We start from the raw sequence: 25,951 nt of genomic DNA, 5'->3' as shown, positions 1-25,951 counted from the left end.
ATAGCCAGAAATTGTCTACATGTGATTCTTAAAACTGCAGTAGCTCACTTGCCTCCATGAGAGAACTTGCAAATGCCCTGAAGATAGTATAATGAAGAATTGGAAAGAGCTTGGATCTTTGATAACATTCTTTCTTTCTTTCTTTCTTTCTTTAAATTTATTTATTTTTGGCTGAGTTTGGTCTTCATTGCTGCACGCGGGCTTTCTCTAGTTGCTGCGTGTGGGCTTTCTCTAGTTGTGGCGAGCGGGGGCTACTCTTCGTTGTGGTGCGCGGGCTTCTCATTGCGGTGCCTTCCCTTGTTGTGGAGCACGGTCTCTAGGCGCACGGGCTTCAGTCGTTGTGGCCCACAGGCTCAGTAGTTGTGGCTCTCGGGTTGTAGAGTGCAGGCTCAGTAGTCGTGGTGCACAAGCTTAGTTGCTCTGCAGCATGTGGGATCTTCCCGGTCCAGGGCTCCAACCCAGTATCCCCTGCATTGGCAGGCGGATTCTCAACCACTGCACCACCAGGGAAGCCCCCTGATAACATTTTTAAGCCACCAAATTAGACCTGTCCGCTGATCTTCTTAGTTTGTGACATCATAAGTGCCCTTATTATTGAACGTCTTTTATCCAGTTACTGAAATTATCCTACCTGATGTGGAATTTTATCCATAGGAAATGCTGTCAAAGTAGAGAACTCAGTTATAGGACAGTTGAGTGCTTACTGTGTTCAAGAGGCAATGTGAGGCTGTGGGACTGCAAACAAGTGGGAAAAAGAATAAGGCAACTAATGATATGAGGCAGTAATGAATTTAGTGCAACCAGAGGGACTCAGACAGTAAGAGCAGCAGGGGTTCTGAGTAAGCACTGTTTACTAGATTGGAGGTGATAAGAAACACCTCTGTGTGGAAGAGGTTAAACTGAGTGAGACTCTGAAGGAACCCCAAGGTTTTGGTAAGTAGAGAGCTGGGGATGGTATTCCAGGAGGCCTGAAGTTTTAGAAAGAACATAGGCTATGGAAGCAGACCTGAGCTTGAGCTTAGGCTCATCACTCACTAGTTTGTGAACTTGTCAAAGTCTTTGATTTCTTTGATACTTATCATGATAGACTAAACATAACTTGTAGGATTGAGGTGGGGATTAGAGACAAAGTATGTCAATCATCTGTCATGCTGACAGGCACGTGGCAGGCACCAGGTAGATGGTGGAGGTGGAAGGTGTGGCTGGACTGCATGTTGGGGGGTGCGCATGAACAAAGGTAAGGTGAGTTAGTAGAAGTGAGCTGGGTATGTTGTTCTTGATCTGGTCAGAGATCACTGGATCAGGTCATTCGGTCTAGGTAAGAAGGTGTGTGTACAAAATCTGGAGAGAGACAGGATTGGGTCAAGACATGGAAGACCTTGACTTTTCAACTAATGGAATTTGGACCTCATCCTTTAGACAATTGCGGTGACCATTGACGGGGGAGGGCAGCCTGGAGACAGTGAGATGGTTACAGGAGTCCAGATGTGCAGTATAGAAGACCTGAACCGAGCAGGTATCAGATGTTGGAAAGAAAGGAAGGGTTAGGTGTTAGAACATCAAAAAAGAAAGAGAACTTAGTGATGTGTGAGGCAAGGGGGAGGAAAGACTGAGCAGTGAGCCTCAAAAACCTGAATGCCTGTCAGTCGTTCAGTGTGAAATTCAGAACTGACTTGGAACACTTTCAGATAATCATATCCTAGGTTGGGGCAAGAACATTTGGCAAGATTTATTGAAATTTTCGATGAAAGATGCTATATTAGTGGTAAATAAATGATAATGCCCAACTCTGCTTGTCATTTAATTCTTGCCTAATTATGTTTGTCACTTCCCCACTGTTTATATATAAAATTTGGTTTCTTTGAAGGATGTGATACTTAATAAAATAAACATACCCTTGCCTCTAGTTAGATATGATTGAACACTTTGAGTCAGCCCTGTAATATGAAGTATACGTTCAGTAATTGTTGACTGCGTGTTAACCTAGTATGAAAAGCAGTTGAGCAAAATTTTCTCTGACACAGGGATTATGGTCCTTACAGATACATTTACAGTGGCCTTATTAATAAAACATCAGTCAAAGGAACATCTAAAGTAATGAATGACATCACAGGCATCATCAAGTATAGAAATCAAAGAAGTTTCAGTTCATCAAATTCAATAACATCTTGGGCTGAATGAGGTTTCATAGCGTTCTCAGTTGGTGAATCTTGAACAGATGGTTCTCTGACATTTTGGAATGCTGAATAAGGTAGATGGACTGAGTCAAATTAATAAAGTGTACCACACTGGAATATTAGTGTGTAGTTAGCAGCCCTTGGAGTCTTATTAGTTCATCAGCTTTCCCAGTGTAAGGCAAAAGAAAACCCTACCATTCATATATTTTAGGGAAGTAGGCACTCTTCCATTTGGGCACAAAGTTAATGTTTTCCAATGGTAATTCTGCACAAGGCAGTTCTGTAATAAGCTCAGAGCAGGTGTTCCTGTCTGAGAGTTTTTGCAGTCTCGTTGGGAAGTTAGGGCACTAAGCCAGGTACAGGCCCATGATTTGGTTACAGTTCCCAGTAAAGAGAGAAAAAAAGCATCTGTCACTGAAGCTTTCCCAGACTACCTTCTATCCTGCACAGGCTTTTTTTTTTTTCCCTTCTGCAAATCTAATTTGGATTTTTAAATATTTTTCCTACAGAATTTGAGTCATAGTAGATAATACAGTGTAGGTTAGGTGTACAGTGGCGCCTTCCTGCAGTCAGAAGAATCTCGAGTTGTTTTCTGTAACTGTGGCTTACAGTGAGGAGAATACGATTTGCAACATGCATATGTTGAAGGATTTCTTTTTTCTATCCGTAAATAGAAGACAAAGAGAAGTGTATCCTTCAGGGGCGTTGTTTTATAATTCTTGCCTTTTCTTTCATCCTAGGTAAAGATGTTGCCCTTTGTCATCTGTCAGGCCCTTCCGATAAAAAGCACCAGGCACCGTGGTAATTAGTTTAGCATTTCAGATGAGTAGAGATGGAATAAATCATCCATCATGTGTTTCTGAGACAAAATGTCTGATTTTCCGTCATGTGATGTCTAGTGTTACTTCAGGTGAGAATTCAACTGTCCTTAACTTCACATGATTTTTTTAATAGTAGATCTGGTTACCTGATCCCTGCATCCCAGACAGAGACCCACTTAGTGATGCTGTGCAGTGCAGTATGAGTGTACAGGCACATAATGAAGTCTTCCAGATTCATTAATAAATCCTTATGTGACTATGCACAGTACATGAACCAAGGCTGAAATCCCTATATGTACAGTATAGTCATGGTTCTGTGTTGTTAAAAAAATTAATAAGCATCTAAGCAGTGTCTGTATTTAAGGGGGGTTATGGGTGATTTTCCCCCTACTCATTTTGCTATTTCAACTTCTCTGTTTCTCAATATTTTATTTTTATGATTAAAAAAATTTCCCCTTGCCTGCATGATAAAGTGTCAAGTCTAGCATGGTTTACATAGAGCCTGCCACAGGCTGTCTGTATTCTTCAGAGTTTCATGCCTCCTCCCTTTAGAAATACTTGCCCCGTACCTCTTTTTTGCCCCAGCCCTCGATCAAACCCTGACTTAGGATGACCCATTTAGCTCTAAATTCTAGACACCCAAAGAAACTTTTCGTTTCCTAAATATTCTACTGTTTGCCTCTGTGGATACACCGTGTTCCTTGCTAGGCTCTCTTGGCTGATTTCTGAGCCTCCTCTTCTAAGGCCACGTCAAATATCATCTTCTTAGAAGGTGTCTCACTGAAGCCTTACTTATTTCCACTTCTTTGTTTCCTGTAGTCCATATTACATTTTTCTACAGTTGTATAGTTCTGTATGTCTCCCAGCCCAACAACTCCTAGGCTAAAATTTAGCATATTCATTTTTCTGACTCCAGTGCTTTTAGGATACTGCCTGGCTCACAAAAAATGCCCAGAAAAACATTTTTTAAGTGTCAGTTCTGTATCTTAGGGGGCCTGGCTTGGAACCTAAATTAATCAGTTCCTTTAACTGTCATAAAAACAATTTGGGCTAAGTCAGTGAGTAAGCCTTAGTCGTACTTTGTGTGCTTTTAGTTAAATTCAGCCTCTTTGAGAAGCATTGGCTTTCTAAATAACTATTATGTAATGAACCAGGTCATTTTCAATCTGCATCGACATGGTATTTCGGATTTTGCTGCCTTTTGCAGAATGTAAGATTAAATATTTTCGTGTCTAAATCTGATGTATTTAGTTACACCATAGATATTAGTGCCTTGCTAGTATACCATACAGATTTCTACTCCTTTGCTGTATTTTGTACATTTGCTCTTCTGTATTCTGGTACTGAAAACAAATATTTATTAGAGAGTATCATGAAAATTTCCGAAACTTTAAATATGTTAAAGAGCTGACAAAGTGCAATATGAATTGACACACCATTGAAATTAGAGTTCTTTTCTTGCTAGAACTGAACAAGTCTGTATGTTAATCAACATGCATTTATTGAGTACTTATATGTTATAGGTACTGTAAAGATAAAATAGTAGTTTCGACAGCTCCTGAATTTGTATTTTCTATGATTTTTTTGTATTTTATTTAGTTAATTTTTTAAACTATTTTGTGGAATAACTTGTAGTAACATGCATACATCTTAAATGTGCAGTTGGATGATTTTTACCTGTGTTGCACCATGTAACTGTCCCCTGTGTCAGTGTTGTCCGTACCCAGCACTCCCTTGTGCCACCTTCTGGCAGATCATTCTCCCTTCCCCTGCTTCCCCACAAGTGTAACCAGCTCTGACCTCCCTATCCTTGGAAACATAGAGCATGTCCTTTTGGGTATGTGGTTTCTTTCATTAAGAATGACATTATTGAGATTCACTTATGTTGTGTGTTAATAATTGTTCCTTCTTTTTACTTGCTGCTTTTTTAACTGCTTTTTGCTTCATTTTCATTTTGGTGAATAAGATTCATTATACGGAAGTGTAAATATTCAATATGTGTTAATTGGTATGTGCTGAGGGCTGCCAGCTTTACAGACCTAGTAGCGATAGAACTGTCGAGAAGAAGAGCTGCAAAGGCTTAGAGGTTGCAGAGTTCAGCCACTTCATTTTCTCAAATGAGGGACCTAAGACTGGAGGGTTAACTAGACCCCAGGTCCCACGTGGATCTAGACCAGGTTTCTTCCTGAGGTCAAGATGCTGTGTCACAATTCAGACTTGGTCATATGGATGATCCCAGTTAACAGGAAAGTAGTCTTGGGAAACTAGTAATTTAGAAATCGGTCATCAGCAAGACTTAATACGTTGGCCCATAAATGGTGAATTTCAGTTATCTGGAAATTTCTTTCATTCATCTATAATATTGTACTTCCCTCTTTGTGTCAATTAAATTGAGGTGTTACTGACTCTGTGGAACTTCTTCTTTTATTAGAACCAGTGCTTAAAGGAGAAGGAAGGGGAACGTTTAAACCAATGTGCATGTTTATTATGATGTTTTCAGTTTCAATGTATTGTCTTGAACTTTTGCCATTCCCAGATGTTCTTTTAAAGCCTCAATGAAAACCACAAAGATTATTTTTAGGATGAGAAGTCTTGGGGTAAATTCTGATTCTGTGATCTCTGTAAGTAAAAAAGTAGTCCTTAATCTTATACCTTTCTGCTAAGGTAGTAGTGATTCATAGAAAGTTCCATAGAAAGGCTTTTAAAGAAGAGATTAGTGGACTCAAAGCAATGGAAGATTAAATCCCTTACTGTAACATTCTTCAGAATGCTAGAGCCTCCTTAAATATAATCAGTAAACATAGAAACAAGTGGCTTATCTTTTTTCCTAATTATAAAGCACTGGTTTTCAAACAGAATTGAAACCCATTAGTTGGTTATGAAATAGATTTAATGAATAGCAACTACCATTTTATATTTTTAGATGGAAAGGCAGAAGGAAGAGTACGGCAAATACCCATCTGTGTTACCCAGATTCAACAAACATTTTCACATTTGCTTTGTGTCTGCGTGTACGTATGTTACATACAGATATCAGGGCATATCTTTTCTGATATGTATCTAAAAATAAGGACTTTTCCTATATGATAAAATTAACATGCCTAACAAAATTCATTGTAATTTCGTAATACGCAGTTGTCTAAAAAATGAGCTAACCAACTGTGTTTTTTTAAAATACTGTTGCATGTATAAAGATAAGTGTTTGATAAAACTTGTGTTTCAGTTATGTATGTGTGTATACATGTGCACATATGTATGTATGTAGTGGTACATATGTATTTCTTACTATGGGTCTCATTCAGAATTGGGAATATACTGCTTTATAGCAGAGGAAAGTTGGTTATAATAAGTATTTGCTACCCAGTGATACTGCTAGTTCTGTGCTGAGGATTGTGTGGTGTCTAAAAAAGTGAATACTTCTAGTAATCTAAAAATCCAACAAGGATGATAAAACAAGTAGGGACCCACTTAACAGTATAAATAAGAGCCAAAATGGATCAGGAAGGATAGGAAGTGACATGGGCCTCAAGGAAGAGATTTTTGAAGGAATGGTAGGATTTGGATAAGACAGAGAGGCCTTGGAAATGTTGTCTTCAAAGGGAATGATGTAACTACTGAGGTTAAAAAAAAAAGTACAGAAATGTATTGTGTTCTACAGTGCTGGGATCTGTCTGGTGGAGGTTGGAAGAAAGGAGGAAGACATTGGAGAACTGGAATGGGAAAAATTACTCAGATTAAATACCAACAGGAGGAAGAACCCAATTCCTTTATTAAAAAGAAGAATCGTACATCTTGAGCATTTTGTAACATGATGTAAGTGGAAGTTTAGGAGATGAGCGTAATGATTCGCTATGGACTAGATAGATAGAAGTAAAATGTTGAAAGCAATGAAACCCGATCAAACCATTGCCCTTTGTATATGTGAGGTAGGGAGTTGGGGGCTGGATTCAGGTAGATGGACCTGGAAATAGCAAGGAAGTGTCAATCTAGAGAGAAATTGCTAGACAAAGAAATAACAGGATTTGGTGGCAGCTTGAATAAGGGATGAAGGAGAGAGAACCTGGAAAAATTAGAGAATGAAGCCATTGATAGATAAGGTCATGGGATTAACTATAGCCTGATTGAAAAAAAATCTCACACTTTATAAAGACAAGCTTCCATGACATAATACTCTCAAGTAATTTAGGAGGTTTTTTAGAGAAAGTAGCAAGTTATGATCATTAGATGAGCTTTTCTAATACAATTTCCCCTTGTTTTGCCTAAAGACTTAGAGATAGGAAATGTTAGACATCTGTCTTTAGGGTCTTAATTTAGAGTTCTGGTTTTACTGAAAGTAGCAACCTAGAAGATTAATGACACTTCTTTAAAAATTAAGGACCAGATATTGAGATTTAAAATTTTAGTCATTAGAGGTACTGTACCTTTTTAAAAGTTAGATTAAACCACTCGAATACTAGGTCGTCTGCTTTTGGGTTGGTGGGCAGTTTTAAGAAGTATTAGCTTTGCTGTTCAGGTTCATCGAAACTTGATCCTTAAGGCACTTCCTGGCGTGAGTTTGAGACTCCTCCGTCTCTGCGGCAAGATGCAGCTGCACACACAAGCAGATTCCATGGGGTGGCAGTGCTCAGCTTCTACTGGAAGAGCTTAATCATGACAACAGCAGCACCATTGTTCTTGGCTCTGGACTTTTCTGAAGTTCCCACCTATTGGGGGTATGTTGTGTTTCATAAACGATAGCTCACACTTACAGCACTTATTCTGTACAAGGCCCTGTTCCAAGCACTTCATAAATATTAATTCATTTCATCCTCACAGTCACCCTGTGAAGTCGACACCTGCCCCCGCTTCACAGACGAGGAAACTGAGTCATAGAGTAAGTAACTACTTGCCCAAGGGGATACAATTAACATGGCAGAGCTGGGATTTGAACCTGCATAGTCTGGCTCTGAATCTGTGCTCTTAAACCACTAGCTTAGGCTACCGCTGTGCCACAGTTAAGCTCTGTTTAGGACACACGACTTTGGAATCAGGGCTTTTCCTGTGAACCTGAGCTGGCTAGTTGCTGCAAGTATTGTGAGTGGCCCTAGAAGGCTGCTGCCTCTGTTTGGAAATACAGTCAACCCAAATACAGACTTGGATTCTAAGAAGGGTCATGGTATAGTGTTTATCTTAAAAATCACAATCCACAATTTAATTCATTTCTTGCAGTTTCCTTCCTCCCAGATTACAAAACAATAAGTTCCTAGAGGACTATTGTCTCTCCGAAACATGACTCTTTGGTGCTTGTGAACTGCTGTAGCTGTGGGAGAAGGAAGCCTCCTCTTATCTGCATCTTGGTAGCAGAGCCTGTAATGATTACAGTATCCACTAGAGCTTTAGCCAAAAGAGGGAGTTGATGTGTAAGCTGGTATGTTCCCCTGGCATTGAGAATCATTTTTAAAATGGTTAAAACAGAAGCAACCTACATTTTTTATTACACAAGATATCTTGGGATTTAAGCTAGTGTTTCGTTTTACTTATTAAATGTCAAATTTGGAATATCTCCAGTAATTGCCTTGTAGCACCAAGAACTGTCCAAAGCCGTCTGTTAGTATTCTCGCTTCTGGTTTCTCTACCATGCATACTTTTTACTTTGTAATATTTAACGGTAGCACAGTGATATAAGTAAAGGAAATTTTAGGCATTGTAAGGGTTATGGAAAACATGTTCATGTCTAGGAAAGGGTCTGGTATATGCAGTAGGCTCTCAGTAGAGGTTGGAAATATTATGAAAGCCCAGCCCTTGGAGCCAGGTGGAATCACAGCTCTTCTACATGCTAGCTTTATGACTTCAGATAAGTCCCTTACTTTTTCCATCTGGAAATGAGAATAATTGTTGTAATCTCAGATTCTTAAAAGGAAAAATAAAATAATGTATGTGAAGCATTTAGAAAATTATACGATACTTAATAAGTCCTTAGTAACTAGTAGCTTCTCTTTTTAAAATAAATTTGAACTATCTTGCCAAGATCCTGTCCTCTTTTGGACCATTCTTCTTGATGCCTGCTTTTGGCCTTAAACAAGTCATTGCCTTCTTAGACTTTAGAGGATAAAAGGGCTCCTTTATTTTTGTGTTCCTGTTCTATTGAACTGTGACTTCCTAAGGCACAAGGAGCTATAATCGTCCCTTGGTATCCCTGGGCCTTGAATACCAAAATCCTTGGATGATCAAGTCCCGTAGTCGGCCCCAGCTTCCGCAGATTCAGCCACAGGTTGTGTAGTGCCGTAGTATTGATTGAAAAAAAATCTGTGTGTAAGTGGACCTGTGCATTTCAAACCCATGTTGTTCAAGGATCATCTGTACCCTTGACATTCTTGCTGATGTATTGGCTAAATTGTTTTTTAAAGTTTTTCATTTAATGCAATACAAGACTGCTTCCTTATATGCTACCACAAATAATGGATTGAGCTCAGACATGGATGTGTTAGAAGGAGCAGGCACCTAGTTCTCTGCAACAGTTAGGATGGTCACCGCAGCGGAAATGTCACTTAGGAAGGGAGTACACCTGCATGTTCTGTACATTGTGGGTCTTAGAATCTGTCGTTTGATAATTGGTTGCCTGTATTCTGCTTGGAGCAGCTAAGAGCCGTGAGACACATTAGTCTCCTGAATATCTGATCTCTTGCATGAATCAAAGCCATTAATTAACAGTCCAAAGTCCAGTCTGTCTTGAAAGCAGTCCAGCACCACCTCAGCTGTAGGTTCTTCTTGATCTCGTTGCAAGCAGCTGAGAGGATGTTAAACATGTGGGACAACTGGCTGCCCCAGTTGGCTCTGTCAACCGTTGATTCACGCAACAGATAACAAGGTCCTATTGAGGAAGGAATGTGGGGCAGGACACAGGTGGCTTAGGAGACATTCCCTCCCCTCCAGGCTTCAAGACAGTGGGGGAACAAATGTTACACAAATGCTTACCAGACCTAGAGAAGAAGTACTGGAAAAGGGGAACATGCAGATTTGGGGGAGAGTATAAAGGAAGCTGGGCATGGGAATGGGGGAGGCTTTGTGGAAGAGACAGTGTTTGGGTTGGTCCTTGGAAGGTACCTGGGGATGGAGGTATGGAAGGCCAGGGTGAGGTACTTAACACGGAGATTTAGGAGAGTGCGTGAAGCATTCAGGGGTTTATTGGACTAACGGAATGCAGTGAAGGTTAAAAGCTTTAGAGCTTGGTACAAATCTTGGTTCTGTGTCTTATTAGCTGTAACCATGACTTATTTGCTGGCTCCTCACTTCCAAATCTATAAAGCAAAGCTAATGGTGCCTACTTCATGGAGCTGCGGGGATTAGAGGAGAGCGTGTATCAAGCTGCATCCTTACTCTGGTGCTGGTGTGTAGATGTGCTCACAGAAGCATTACGGATGAGTCCGCTGGTATAGGGTAAGACAGGACCCTGATCAAGAGCATTTTAAATTCTTCGCTAAGGATTTCACACTTTAGGGAACTTAAAAGATTTTTGAGAAGGAACAGGACATGGTCTGTTTTATCTTTTAAAAAGATAATTTTGTGCTCGCTTCGGCAGCACATATACCAAAATTGGAACGATACAGAGAAGATTAGCATGGCCCCTGCGCAAGGATGACACGCAAATTCATGAAGCGTTCAGTATTTTAAAAAAATAAAAAGATAATTTTATTCAGTCCAGAGAAGTCAGAGTTGTTATATTGATTGTCTCATTTGAAGGTCCAGCATGGCTTCAAAGTAAGGTGGTTTTTCCATACTAATAAATATCAAAATGTTGATTGAATGCATTTTTCATGGACATCTAAAGGTTTTTTCGTTAAATGTAATGCTGTTTATAATTTTGGTAGAACTGAAAGCAGCTTTTTATTTCCAATTGCTATTTGATGAAAATGCTGCTGGCTTACATTAGAAAAAATAAAGTTGCTCAAGGGAAATAACGTCAGTATTGCAAAAGGGAAAGAAATGAATATAGATCAGTTTTCCTTTGCTCCCTCAAAACTTAGCTATGTTATTTCTAAGCCCTGTGTGATGTCTAGTAGTGTTCTGATCCATTTAAAACAGAATTCTATACTACAGATCATCTAGTACATATGCCCCTACCCCAGTATTTGTTATAGTACCAAAAACAAATTAAACCCCTGGTCTGCAGGGAATAGTTCAGTTATGAGGCTTAGGTTTGCTTAGGGAATGTGCTTTAGGGCCTGAGTACCAAATGCCATTTTCTGGCTCAGTCTTAATATAGCATCTTTTCAAAGGACATGGACCAAGTTGTGACCCTGCTTTCTCTGGGTGCCCTGGGAAAGGAGGATGGAAGGAGCTGTGCCAACTTATAAGCTCAGTGTGTTTGACCACATTCCCCCAGTTACATTTGGGAGTGAGTCTAGTTTCATCTCCAGGCAGCCTGACATACTATAGCATCTTTAGATTAAAGTTCACCTACCTCTTTCCAATGAGAATCAGGTTATGATAGGCACATGGAAAATATAGGTGGAGTGGCAATAATACCCAAAGTTCTAAAAAAGGAAGGAAAAGCAAATAGGCATTGCCAAGCCTAACTCTCAGTTTGGTTCTGAACTTCCTAGTAGCCACAGCAAAAAGGGAAACATGATTATTGGTATCTGATAGACACCCCTATCATATTTACTATTATATCCACTTTATGTATTGATCCAAGAAGCTATACTTTAGTAGACAAATTGCCTTCCCTTTTATGTAGGGCACCTATAATGAACAGAGCATAGATTGAAATGAAAAGTTACTCGGGTATGTATTCAGGCTGCTTCTTTTAAAAGCAGGCATTAGGCCAAGTGAGATCTCTAAGGATTTTTCCACCTCTGAAAGTAACTTCTGTTGCAGGTGACTGCCGCTCATACGAAGTTATCCATCATTGTGTATCTAAGAGGGCGATACGCGTCCTTCAAACACCTTGTTCAGATTGGAGATGCCGAAAGACAGCAGGACAGGGCTGGGATTTGTAGTTATCGCTCAGAAGCTTAGCTTAAGCACATGTCCCTGCCAAGAACACTCATCCTCCATGTTTCGGGGGTAGGGGAGGCGGTGAATAAATGCTATAGGAAAAGGAGAAGGTTAGGCCTCGGCCCTGGGGGGAGGCAGGCCTTCTGCCCGCAGGCTTCCTTTCCGGCCGTTCTGCTCTGCCCACTGGATCAGGGCCTTGGGAACCATTTTTTGCCCCTTAGAGCTGCCTCTGCTCCCTCAGTTCCTGGGGGTGCTTCTCCTGGAGCAGAACGTCCCTTCTCCCTTAACCCTCAAAGCAAGTGCTCAGGTCCCTTTCCTGGGAAGGTTTTGCTGACAGACGCTGCTAGGAACGGACGGGGAATAACCATGGTGGGGACGGATCCCAGAACCCCTCCGAAGTTGTTAGGTTAGTGCCCAGGGGTTCTCACTCACCCCTTCCCTTGGTTTGTTCTGAGTATAGGAACTAAAAGCCTCAATGACGCTTATTCTAGTTTACTCCTAAGTTTGGGGCTTCCTGTTTCCCCTTCTTTAGAACTCACCATCCCGCGTCTCGCCGCAAGAAGGAACTGTGACCCCTTCCATCAGGAAGGCGGAGTTCTTGGTAGAGGTGAGGGGCCGGCGTTAGGGGCTCACTTCCCATCCCTAAACTTGCCTGTTTTTGAGGTACATGGGGTTCCCAGAGAGTCCTTCCTCCTCTCAGTAGCACCCTTTTCTCAGGCCTCCTCACAGCCTCCACCGCTCCCTCCCTCGGGGACATGGCTGTCCTTTAGCTGCCCATGGTTCTCAGTGTAGATTGGTATTTTCATTACCATACCCTTCCCCTTCTGCTCTTCAAGGCACAATCTTTTTTAATCTGGCCTCCCCCCTCCTTTAATTTAATTCTTGTGTAGATTATAAAGTACACAGTAAATCCTTACCAAGTAAGGGATTAGTTTGCATTAATTGAAAGCTCTTTTGAAGAAATAGGTATTTTTCCTAGTGTATGTAACTCAAAGTAGTTTACCTACCACTGTCGCTTGGTAGAGGTTAAATGAGAAGATAATTATTTCTAATTACAGTATCAAGTGTTTGTAAGTGCTTGAAGATATTTGAAGAATTTGTGTTTGAGAACCCTGAACACTTTGCCTAATCTCCCTTACACTGTTAATTAGCAGTATCTGTGGATAAAGGATTGGGCTTTCAAAAGTACGTGTATTCCAGCCCCGGTTCCAAAGGATCCTTGATTCCAGGTTTACTTTACCTGCAGTCAAGAAAGAGAACTTTTGATGCTACAGATTTTCTTTTTTCAGTGATACCAAGAGGAAGAGGTGGGGAGGAATAAAACCTTTATGGTAAAACTAGTGACTCAATTCCTGTTCCGTACACCGTGAACAGAATGTGCCATTGTCAGAATTGAACTACGAAAGGAAGTGTTCTTTGTCTAAACAAATTAGAACAAACATTATACTAAGACACTTTACTAATAACATATCCTTTTGGGTACCACATGAGGGTCTTTCGGATTTTTCATTTTGAGCATGTAGTGTGGAGAAGTAGCTTTCTTCTCAAATATAGGTCTTGAATATTCTGTATAGGTATCTGGAGTAATTACGTCTTGATAAGGATGCTTATTGAGCCTTCAGAGTTATTTTTCCAGTACAGATTGGCTCAATTAGCAAGAAAACCTAATGTTTGATGCTAGGGTCCCGTGAATGGGTTGGCTTCCCTGGGTTCCGTATTCACTGAGTGGCTAGACATTTTGCAAGTGCGTATCAGGTGACCACAGTGTAGCAAGAGGGAAGATGGCTTGGTAGCATCATGTATATTACCAGTAAGAAAGTGATATAGGGACTTCCCTGGTGGCACAATGGTTAAGAATCCACCTGCCGGTGCAGGGGACACGAGTTCAAGCCCTGGTCCGGGAAGATCCCACATGCCGCGAAGCAACTAAGCCCGTGCGCCACAACTACTGAGCCCGCGCGCCTAGAGCCCGTGCTCCGCAACAAGAGAAGCCACCGCAATAAGAAGCCCGCACACCACAACAGAGTAGCCCCCGCTCACAGCCATTAGAGAGAGCCCACACTCAGCAACAAAGACCCAACGCAGTCAAAAGTAATAAATACATTAAAAAAAGAAAAAGAAAGTGATATAAAGCTCACGTTCTTCGAATAGAACGTACAAAGTTCCCCCCTTCAGGGCCATGCTGAGCAGTGCCTTGTTTTCTCAGCTCTGTCACCCAGCCTAGGGAAGGGTGTCTTCCCTTCTCTCCAGGCAAATCCATGGCTTATCTGCTGAGCGCCTGTTCCTGTATATATCTAGATATCAACTCTTCACTTGTAAGACCCCAGCATCTTCTTTATAGGCTCCTTATCTTACTTGCTTTTCTGGTTTTTACCATTTTTCTCCTTCTCCTTCTTCTCTTTGTGATTGTAAATGTGTGGGCATGATTCTGATAAAAGCAATAGCTTTTTTATCCTCATAAAATTATTTTGCCTCAGTCACTGTTTGCCTTTTAGAGCATGGATGAAGTGGAATGGACTTTACAGGCCGTGCCAAACCCGAGAGGGGTGTGGCTCCAGGTGGCAACACCAGGGCCTTGGTAGGAAGTCGCGTGGATGAAGATTTCAAGCTCAGCCTAAGGGTTGGGTCTGGACCAAACCCGGAGTGCCCACAGAAGTCCGGGTGACCATGTGAGGGACACTGCAGAATGGGTGCTCATGCGGTTGGTGGCTTGTACAGATCTCCCAGAGTCTTGCATATTTCATATAAACCCAGTGGAGCCCCTGCTAAGCTGTTTATTTTCTGTGGATTTCAAGAAACATACATATTCTTTATGAGCCTTGCTTTTCTCATAAAATAGGGCTGGTGTGAAGGATATGTGAATACACAAAAAATATTTAGCATAATGTCTGACTCATAATAAAAGTACTTGGTCAGTATTGTCAGGGAAGCATGCTCTGGACACAGACAGCCTGGATTTCAGTCCTATCTCTGATGTTTACTAGGCAATTTACTTAGCTTCTCTGCATCTAGTTTTCTCATTTGTAAAATGGTAATAATAGTAGAACCTGTCTCAGATTTTTTAGCCAATAGGATATGGCACGTGTCACTCACAGGATATTTTTTCCTCCCGTGTGTGTAGTAGGATTGAAGTTAGGTAGGGCCAGTGCAGTGAGTTCAGGAAGCCCAGGAGTCCCTTCTGGGGAAATCTTCAGGAACCAGTGGACGATTCACCAAGTTCCCTGCCCCTGCCATGGCCACCAGCAGCATTCCTGATGGTAGGGGCTCCATCACAGCCTGGGTCCCTCAGCCTACTAGCAGCAGGCTTGTTAGCATGAGCGAGAGATAAGCCTTTCCCTTTCTTCAAGCCCCTGGGATTTTGACGTCGATTGTTACCCCAGCAAAGCCTAGCGCATTCTGACTGGCACACCAGAGGAACAGCCTTGATGCTACACCTAAAGTTAGATTTCAGCTGAAATGAGTAAGAGTACAGAATGTCAGCTGTGTTGGCTCGGACACTTAGGCCACAAAAACCTGCAAAAGCCTTTGGGTCCTGAACCTGTAGCTCCTTTGTGGGCCTGTCTGTAACACCGCTCTCGTGTGTGCTCTGAAATACCTGTTGCCTGGGCAGTGACCACCGGTTTGAAGGACCTGACCCTTTCCTTACATGACTGAGCTCAAGCAGGTTTTCTTCAGGCAAAAGTTTACCATATCTGGCCTCGGGACTAAGCAGGTGGTTGTTATCTGTGCCCTGGTTCTGACCTCTCGGCCCCTGCACCTTCTGGCCACTCTGTGACCCCAGAGCCCCAGGCTCTCCTGCCTCAGTCCACGCCCTCCCGGTGTCCACAGGAGCCTGCATTCCCCTTTCCAGTTCTCTTGGTTTGGATGGTGTGCCTCTGCTTGGCTATGCTGCCCTTTTTGTTCATGTCTCTCTGGAGCTTTAGGGGGCACACATGAAATGTCATGGGGGGCAGCCCTCTCTTGAAGCTTGAACCATGTGTCTGAGCAGCCCTGATAACGACCGAGATGTGCCTGGCATCCCAGTGAGGAAGGTGAGCTCCCGGGGGTAATGGTGCTAGAGTCTTGGGTTGGAGCAGAGATGATTCAGTGTCAGGTTTTGACATCTGTCCAGGGCTTAAAGCTTTTCCTTGCCTTTGCTCCAGAACACTGAGATGACAGTGGAAATGTTTCTGCTGCCAGAAGGAAAACACCATTAGGAATGGCTTTTCACTAGAACGCTGGTGGTCTGCTTTTCACGTAGGGTAATAATAGGTAATTCGGAGAGAACTGAAGGAGGTTAGCAGTCATTTTTAAAGACAGCATCTTTTCTGCCAAAACGGTAATTCAACTTCCTTTTTTTTTATTTTATTATTTTTAAAATTTTTTGGCCGTGCTATAAAGCATCTTACTTCCCCGACCAGGGATGGAACCCGTTCCCCCTGCAGTGGAAGCGCGGAGTCTTAACCACTGGACCGCCAGGGAAGTCCAGCTTCCTTATTTTTTTAAAATTGGAAAATAAAACAGCATAATAAAAAGAATGACTCCTTACAATCCCGCAGTGCAAAGATAGCCATTGTTAACAATTTGGAGCTTGATTGTCTTTTAGTTTTTTCATACAGGTACATTGTTTAAATGAAATCGGGATGATAAACAACAGCAAACCTTTACTGAAACCATTTTCTGTGCCAGGAAGTCTTTAAGTACTTCATGTGCATTATCTCATTTATTTCTCACGACTCTTCAAAGAATCATTATCTCCATTTTACAGAAGAAGAACCTGAAGCACAGAGAGGCTAAGTCATTTTTCCAAGGTCACACAGCTCATAAGAGTGCTGCCAAGATGGAAACCAAAGCAGTCTGTCTCCTGAGCCCAGGGTTTTGACTATCCTGTGTGTGGCACTGTCTCACAGTCAAGATAGCTTGGAGTACACTTCATGGCATTTTGCAGTGTTAGCTCTGATTTGTCTGTTTCTGTCTCCTCATTCTATAGATTAGGAAATCAAAGACCACACAGGTGATTAGATATACCCGAGGACATATAGCTGGTAAATGTTAGTGCCAAAACTGGAGCACGTGTCCCACGATCCACCTGCTGATTGACTCTGGGCGATCTGTGGACCTTTGTCTTCCTCCCTGGGCCCCAGCCCTGAAGCAGCTGCGTTGTACTGGTGACCTCCGTGCCGAGTCCAGATGAAATGGAGGACGGAGGACTCCCACAGCTTTCTTCCAGCATATACCTGAAATCCCAGTTTGAGTTCAGGGAAATGGATGGGCAGCTAGCGATACGTGTTAGCTAGATCTTAATTATCCTGCAGAGCTAGGGCTGCAAAAGGCTGAAGCGTGCAGCCCAGCAATAGTTCCAGCTTTCCACCCTCATCAGACATTTCTAACTGAGATTTGCCAACCAGCAGTAAGATTGATTGATTGAGCTTTAAACGCTGTTGCTTTCCTCCACCTGGACTCTCGGGGACATGCCAGGCATTGTTGTAGCTTGAAAGTAAGCCAGAAGTCAGCCAGCCATCTGTGCATAAACATTCCTGCGTACACAGCTGGCCCGGCCCAGCGTCTGTGAGAGAACTGGGCCCTTGCCCTGAGATGCTGGGGCTGGGTGGCCAGCTGCCATGGGCTTGAGAATTAAAGGAAGAGGAACAGGTGATGCGGTGATGCCTTCTTGCTGTGTTTGGTAAGGTAAGATTTAAAAGCCTCTGTATCTTCAGAGGTTTGGTGGACTTCTTAATAGGGGCTATCAAGCAGGTGGGTTTTTTTTAAACAACCTAATCTGATCTCATCAGAGCTCCAGGAGGGCAGGAGCCCTCCTTCTTATGACTCCTACAGTGTGGAGCAAAAGAAAGACAAGAGGAACACATGATACATTAATCAAAACTAGTGTATTCTGGGCTTCCCTGGCGGCGCAGTGGTTGAGAGTCCGCCTGCCAATGCAGGGGACACGGGTTCATGCCCCGGTCCGGGAAGATACCACGTGCCGCGGAGCGGCTGGGCCCGTGAGCCATGGCCGCTGAGCCTGCGCGTCCGGAGCCTGTGCTCCGCAACGGGAGAGGCCACAAGGGTGAGAGGCCCACGTACTGCAAAGAAACAAAAACAAAAACAAAAAAAATCTAGTGTATTCTGTTAGAAGTCAGGTTCGTGGTTACCTCTGGAGATGGGGGTGATGTTGTTATGACTGAAGGGGGCACAAGGGGAGCTTCTGTTCTTTTTTTTTTAAACTGGGTCCTGGTTACACTAGTTTGACAGTTTGTGAAGATTTGAGTTTTATTCTTTTTAGATGTGCTCTTTTCTGCATGTAAATGAAACTTCAATTAAAGTTTAAGTCTTTATTTTTATTTGTGTATCAAGTTGCTCATTGATACTCAAAAAAATCTGTTTAGTTGAATCGGGTTGAAATGACGTAGAACTAACTTACTACCTAGGTATTAAGAAAACATCTTTACCTGGAATGGTCGTGTCTATGTGGACTGAACTGCTATGGTCATTTTTTTATTCTCCTCAAATGTATCTTAAATGATTTCAGTGTAGATTCTCCTGGAAATAAAGAATGATGTCACTTTAGTTCAGCAAACATTTAATGGACAGCCTCCTGTGAATAAGGGGCAATGCTAGCTCTACTAGCTGGGTGCAGGTGTGGCACCACCTCTCCCCTGAAGGAGCAGATGAGCGATAAAAGGAGGGATAAAGTGCCACAAGAGCACCATGGGGGAATCACAGAAAGGACAGGCAGCTTTCTGGCAGGACTAGGAAAAGATTCATGGAAAAAGTAGCACTTGAAATGGATTGTAAAGAGTATGTTGGATTTTGGGACCTTCCAATGCAGGGGACGTGCGTTCGATGCCTGGTCGGGGAGCTAAGATCCCACATGCCTTGGGGCAGCTAAGCCCGCATGCCACAACTAGGGAGAAGCCCACGTGCCGCAACTAAGATCCGATGCAGCCATAAATAAATAGATAGATAGATAGGTAGATAGCATGTTGGAGTTTGATAAACAAGTGGATGGGTGGCCGGCATTGTGAATATCATGCATGTGAACTTTAGGTTGCGTGGCTCACGTAAGATGACCGGCATCCATCAGGTGCGAGGTGAGGCCTGAAAGGTAAGCTGTGGACTTAACAGTGACCAAGTTGTATTACATAATTTGGGAGGCACTAGGGAGCCAAAGAGATTCTCTGTGAAGTAGAGTAGCACAATCAGATTGGATATCTTCAGTGAAATCGAATTTCCAGCCTCGTGGTTGTACCGTTACTGTTAATTACCCTGTCTGCCCCAAACAGACATTTCCTGGGCTGGGTGCATCCTTTGTTGCTGTAATTTGAGCCCATTCCTGTTTGGGCCCTCTTGGCTTCCATGACCTTCCTGTGGTCATCTCTCCAGGGCCTGAAGATGATGATTACGTACCTTCTTTAGCCTCTGCACCTGTCCTTCCCCCTTGACCAGGTGAAGTCACAATTCCTTTATTCCTTTTTCTAGTCTTATAGTGATTTGGCATTTATTTCCTTCCAGCCTTTCCTTTGTGATGCTCTCTGCCAGACAAAGCAACCAGGGTCTCTTATGACAAAGCTGAATGTGGGAAGAGAGGGGTCGAGAAATAACGCTAACAAACTTCTGTAAGTTGTGAAAGAGGCCTGACCCACCGACCTGGGATTGTGTCCCACTGTACCATTGGGCTCCCCCCTTTAGGAAAAAGCCCTGGGTAGCCTTTTTCATATGGCAGAATGTTAATGCTCATTGTTGGAAATGGTCCACATTTGAGCCTGAGTCACTTTGGCAGTATGAGGTCTGTTATTATCTTAGCGATTTTTTACTATGTCAGCCTCTTCTCTCCTTAAAAAAAGCTAACTTGAGGGCTTCCCTGGTGGCGCAGTGGTTGAGAGTCCACCTGCCAAAGCAGGGGACACAGGTTCATGCCCTGGTCTGGGAAGACCCCACATGCTGCGGAGCGGCTGGGCCCGTGAGCCGTGGCCACTGAGCCTGCGCGTCCAGAGCCTGTGCTCCGCAACGGGAGAGGCCACAACAGTGAGAGGCCCGCGTACCGCAAAAAAAAAAAAAAAAAGCTAACTTGAGCTGAATATTGTCCTGTCTCCCATTGTTTCTGTCAAGACTCTATATCAAGGCATTTTGCTAATCAAAGGGTTGTTAACTTGAAAAAAAAGATGCTTCAGTTTGGATCTTAAGTATTTTTGTTTAGAGACTGTGTTCAGACTCTATAAAGACCTGTTTTTAGTCCTCTGGGGACAAGAGTAGTAGAGTGTCCTGAGGTGGAAAAAGGACCAGCGTTAGGGTGACTTGGATTCAAGTCCTAGCTCTTTAAGTCTCTGTTTCTACATGTTATATGGATGTAACACATTCTTTGCCTGCCATGGTGGTGAGGCTCAGACAAGGCAAACCCTGTGGACATTCAGTGCCTGGCACGCAGACCACATTTGCCTTTCCCATTCATTCATTCATTATGGTCAGCAACAATACCTCACTCAACAATACCTCATGGAAATCCTTCCAAGTTTCCTAGTATGGTTCTTTTTTTTTTTTAGTTTTTGAATTTTATTTTATTTATTTTTTTATACAGCAGGTTCTTATTAGTCATTAATTTTATACACATCAGTGTATACATGTCAATCCCAATCGCCCAATTCATCACACCACCACCCCCACCCCCCGCTGCTTTCCCCGCTTGGTGTCCATACGTTTGTTCTCTGCATCTGTGTCTCAATTTCTGCCCTGCAAACCAGTTCATCGGTACCATTTTCCTAGGTTCCACATACATGCGTTAATATACGGTATTTGTTTTTCTCTTTCTGACTTACTTCGCTCTGTATGACAGTCTCTAGATCCATCCACACCTCAACAAATGACCCAATTTTGTTCCTTTTTATGGCTGAGTAATATTCCATTGTATATATGTACCACATCTTCTTTATCCATTTGTCTGTCGATGGGCATTTAGGTTGCTTCCGTGCCCTGGCTATTGTAAATAGTGCTGCAGTGAACATTGTGGTGCATGCCTTTCCCTTTTAGAGCACAATCTAGCCACCCCCTTTGCCAGGGTGCTCAATGATGCTTTGCAATTCCTTTTTTCCAGGTGGCCCTTGAGTGAGAAAGCTATTTCACATGGTCTTAATATTGTCACTGTTGTTGTTGTTTTTAACATCTTTATTGGAGTATAGTTGCTTTACATGGTGTGTTAGTTTCTGCTGTACAACAAAGTGAATCAGCTATATGTATACATATATCCCCATATCTCCTCCCTCTTGCATCTCCCTCCCACCCTCCCTATCCCACCCCTGTAGGTGGTCGCAAAGCACCGAGCTGATCTCCCTGTGCTATGCGGCTGCTTTGCACTAGCTATCGGTTTTACATTTGGTAGTGTATATATGTCAGTGCTACTCTCTCACTTCGTCCCAGCTTCCCCTTCCCCCTCCCCATTGTTGTTTTTAATCACTTTGGTTGTGTTTTGGGTTATTTGTTTCCATATCTGAATACTGTTGTTTTATTACTCAATTATTAAAATTAATCTTGCTCCATATTATTCCATCATATCTGTTTAATCATTCCATTAAGAAAATAATTTCTTGTGTTGACGAATGTACCTACTGGGACTTTGCTTCCTTCCTTCCTTCCTTCCTTCCTTCCTTCCTTCCCTCCCTCCCTCCCTCCCTTCCTTTTTTTTTTTTTTTCCATTTTCCTTTTAAATGATTGAGTACCGAATTGGGTTCATTTCCCATAATGGTGACGTTCACTGTGAATGGGGCATGGCAGGCATCCCAGTTACCTGGGCACTTTGGGAAACCAGAACAGACTTGATAACCTCATCTCATTATGTATTTTCTATCCTGGCAACCAAGAGTTACTATCTAATCAGGCAGAAAGTCAGATACCCTGGCAGAGGTGAATCTCATCGTTCGTATACATGGGTGCAGGAGGAGTTGGGTTGTTCTGCATTCAACATGAGAGGATAGTAGGGAGTTTTTATCTTTCGAATACTTGAAGTTTGAAAATCTGGGGCGTAAAGTATGTCTGTTGTGTGTGCACAGATTCCATCACAGCGACTGTCTCTTCGACTTCTAGTCTTAAAGTGCTTCTTCCCTGTCTCCTCCAGGTAGAACGTCATGACATGAATACCCTAAGCCTTCCCCTGAACATCCGCCGAGGCGGGTCGGACACCAACCTCAACTTTGATGTACCAGATGGCATCCTGGACTTCCACAAGGTCAAACTCAGCGCGGACAGTCTGAAGCAGAAAATTCTAAAGGTCACAGAGAAGATAAGAATCGAGCAAACGTCCCGCGATGGGAATGTCGCAGAGTATCTGAAACTAGTCAGCAGCGCAGACAAGCAGCAGGCTGGCCGCATCAAGCAGGTCTTTGAGAAGAAGAATCAGAAGTCGGCTCAATCCATTGCCCAGCTGCAGAAGAAGTTAGAGCAGTATCGCAGAAAGCTCCGGGAGCTCGAGCAGAATGGGGCCCCCAGGAGCTCAAAGGACATTGCCAAGGACAACCTGAAGGACATCCAGTCCCCTCTGAAGGATGCCCAGGCCAAGGCTCGCACCGCTCCCCACAGCCTGGAGAGCAGTAAGTCGGGCCTGCCGGGGGTGTCCCTCACCCCACCCGTGTTCGTCTTCAGCAAGTCCAGAGAGTTCGCCAACTTGATCCGGAATAAGTTTGGCAGTGCCGACAATATCGCTCACCTAAGAAACTCCTTGGAGGAGTTCCGGCCCGAGACCAGCGCCAGGGCCTACGGGGGCAGCGCCACCATCGTGAACAAGCCCAAGTACGGCAGCGACGACGAGTGCTCGAGCGGCACGTCGGGCTCCGCCGATAGCAACGGGAACCAGTCGTTTGGGGCCGGGGGCACTGGCGCGCTGGACAGCCAGGGCAAGCTCACGGCCATCCTGGAGGAGCTCAGGGAGATCAAGGACACCCAGGCGCAGCTGGCCGAGGACATCGAGGCGCTGAAGGTGCAGTTCAAGAGGGAGTATGGCTTCATCTCTCAGACCCTGCAAGAGGAGACATACAGGTATTTCATGCTCTTCTCTTCACATTCTTTCAGGAGCACGAGTTACTACCTGCGGAGAGATTGCTCGAAGGTGATATGCTAGTGGTTGTATTTTCTGTAAATATGGATATAGGTCAAAAGGCATTTAGGAATCGATAGTTCTTTCCATACATTGTGATTCTTAGTTTTGTAATTTGTGACTTGAAGCCTGACAGCTTAGAGAAAGACCTTATACATGTGGGTCTGTTAAAATATCACTATATAGTCGATGACTCGTGCATATTGAGCTCCTGATTCAGTAGGCTGCTGTTATGAGGTCTCGGTACACTAATTCGTAGATCTGTATTTGATTTCCCTCCATAATAACTGTCAAGTAAAAAACGAATTCATTGTCCAGCTAGGTAGCTTTTATTTGGTACATAAATCTTGAAGTCTTTATATAGTGTATTTTTTTATGATATTGTATTTTGCTCAGTAAACTTTTCACCCTAAATGAAGAGCTTTCAAAAGGAATCCTAAGATTATAAGTATAATCAATAATAAATTCAAATCTTGTGGATTATATTAGCTAATTTTTAAAGTCCGGTGTTGTGTAGGCTGGCTTTTAGGTGCCTCTAGCTTAACAAGTGTGTATGCCCAAGTATGAGGTGATTTTCCACCATTTTCCCAATAAAAATATGCACCCCCAAGTTTTTTTGTCAAATAAATGTTAACTTCTAAAAATGTAGATTAAAAAGTGAATGCCTAGGGCTTCCCTGGTGGCGCAGTGGTTGAGAGTCCGCCTGCCGATGCAGGGGACACGGGTTCCTGCCCCGGTCTGGGAAGATCCCACGTGCCGCGGAGCGGCTGGGCCCGTGAGCCATGGCCGCTGAGCCTGCGTGTCTGGAGCCTGTGCTCCGCAACGGGAGAGGCCACAACAGTGAGAGGCCCGCGTACTGCAAAAAAAAAAAAAAAAGTGAATGCCTATTACATATGGTAAGAGTTAAAATTTAAATTTACTTTACACGTTTTTTTATGTGATATATGATTTTATATATGTGTTAATTTAGAGATGTGGCTTTTTTCAGCTGTCATATTTTATGAAATGATTTTTTAAAAACTTTCCACCTACATCTTTGACTTTGGATTCTTTGTCCCATAAGAACTGTTTCTGCATCACAGTTTTTCCAGATAATATTGACTTTAATTCCATTCAGATAGTTTGGGATACAGCACCCTTTGGATCCCTTTATTTCAAATCACAAGTATCCGTTAGGCCAGCTTTGGCTCTCATTTGTTATATAACATGTTTGTGATCTCCATGATTTGGTCACTCACTATATTACTTCCTTTAAGAGATCTTTATTTTTTTTTTTTTTAGTTTTTATTTTACATTGGAGTATAGATGACTAATAATGTTGTGTTAGTTTCAGGTGTACAGCAAAGTGATTCAGTTATACATATATCTATTCTTTTTCAGCTTCTTTTCCCATATAGGTTATTAAGAGTATTGAGTAGAGTTCCCTGTGCCGTATAGTAGGTCCTTGTTGATTATCTATTTTATATATAGTAGTGTGTAGACATTAATCCCAAACTCCTAATTCATCCCTCCCTGCCACCTTTCCCCTTTGGAAATCATCAGTTTGTTTTCTAAGTCTGTGAGTCTGTTTCTGTTTTATAAGTAAGTTCATTTGTATCATTTTTTTTTAGATTCCACATATAAGTGATATCATATGATGTTTGTCTTTCTCAGTCTGACTTATTACTTCACTTAGTATGATAATCTCTAGGTCCATCCATGTTGCTGCAAATGTCATTATTTCATACTTTTTTATGGCTGAGTAATATTCCTTTGTATATATGTACCCTGTCTTCTTTATCCATTCATCTGTCAAGAGATTTTTTAAAGGCTTGCTTACAAAACACCAACATTGGGCACCTGTGAAGTCCTACCTGAGAAAAATCATTAAATCTATATTAAAGTGTTTTTTAAAATGATTCTATGAGGTGACTAAGCGTCTAAAACTGGCGTTGATCGAAGTCATCCAGGCTAATGCACCTTCCCCAAATAGTGCTTCCTGTTTCCAAATAAATATTACACGGTTTCAAATACAATACAAAATTCCCCTTCTCTGAGGGGATTGGGGGTGGGAATGGGAATCTTTGTGCTTCTGTTACTTTAGATTTGGACTTTCGGAAGTGCCACCTGATAAGCCATCTTTAATTTGCAAGAAGCATGATTTTTTAATTGACACTTAAGTCCTAAGAGCTGACACATGTATTCAGAATCACTGTGTGCACTGGGAAATAAGTGGAATTGGCACCAGCATAGAAATCGGTCATTTCCTTACAGCCTCTCTGGCGCATGAGAGCTGTGGCCGTGAACCATTAGGCACTGTGGGGTCAGAAGAGGGAAAAGCACCAGGATGCCAGTGGGTCCTTGCCTTTAGCAGGATGACTGACAGCCCTGTCTCCTGACCAGCCCTGGTGAATGTGCCAGTGATAAGGCCTGTCCTGTTGTCCCCACAGCCAGACAAGGTGTTGGTCTGATGTGGGTGGAAAAGCCAGGTTTCGTTCGCATGAACCCTCAGCGGTGCGGACGGAGTGAAGACTGCAGAGACCAATCCTTTCTGGAGCTAGAGTTCAGTGTTTGCCAAAAGCATGTTCCCCACAGCTTGACTTACGTTTTTGGAAGCACAGTCTGCCTGGGGATGAGAACAAGCCAAGGGGCACTGGTGACAGTGAGACACAAAGGATGTCATTTTCTAAGTGCTGTCAGAACACCTTTGAAATGTCACGTTCAGAATCACCTCCTCTCTTTGGAAAGGTACGAGCGACTGGAAGACCAGCTGCACGACCTCACGGACCTGCATCAGCATGAGACGGCCAACCTGAAGCAGGAGCTGGCCAGCATCGAGGAGAAGGTGGCCTACCAGGCCCACGAGCGGTCACGGGACATCCAGGTGCCTTTCCTCTCCCCACTAGAGCTCACGTGGGCTCTTCCCAGCCTTTCATTCA

The 25,951-nt window shown here is 42.9% G+C and overlaps 1 protein-coding gene and 1 non-coding gene across 6 annotated transcripts in view; both read left to right on the top strand.

Annotated features, from left to right (window-relative positions):
- The window catches only part of TMCC3 (transmembrane and coiled-coil domain family 3), a 350,901-nt gene that overhangs the window by 250,013 nt on the left and 74,937 nt on the right, over positions 1–25,951 (top strand). For all 5 annotated transcript variants that reach the window (XR_003791244.1, XM_029206695.1, XM_029206694.1 and 2 more), the window contains 2 exons: positions 22,059–22,975; positions 25,761–25,896. Coding sequence is in view for 4 of the 5 variants with exons in the window: in XM_029206694.1 (XP_029062527.1) it covers positions 22,059–22,975; positions 25,761–25,896 (1,053 nt within the window). In the remaining variant the exon portion in view is untranslated. The remainder of the gene's footprint in view (positions 1–22,058; positions 22,976–25,760; positions 25,897–25,951) is intronic.
- On the top strand, positions 10,541–10,647 carry LOC114886290. Its single transcript, XR_003791297.1, has one exon. It is a non-coding gene; the product is annotated as a U6 spliceosomal RNA (small nuclear RNA).

Source organism: Monodon monoceros, unplaced genomic scaffold (genome assembly GCF_005190385.1).
Source record: "Monodon monoceros isolate NGI ecotype Baffin Bay Population unplaced genomic scaffold, NGI_Narwhal_1 Super_Scaffold_6, whole genome shotgun sequence".
Lineage (NCBI taxonomy): Eukaryota > Metazoa > Chordata > Mammalia > Artiodactyla > Monodontidae > Monodon > Monodon monoceros.
Note: the sequence above shows the minus strand (reverse complement) of the source record. Positions and strands in the feature narration are given on the sequence as shown.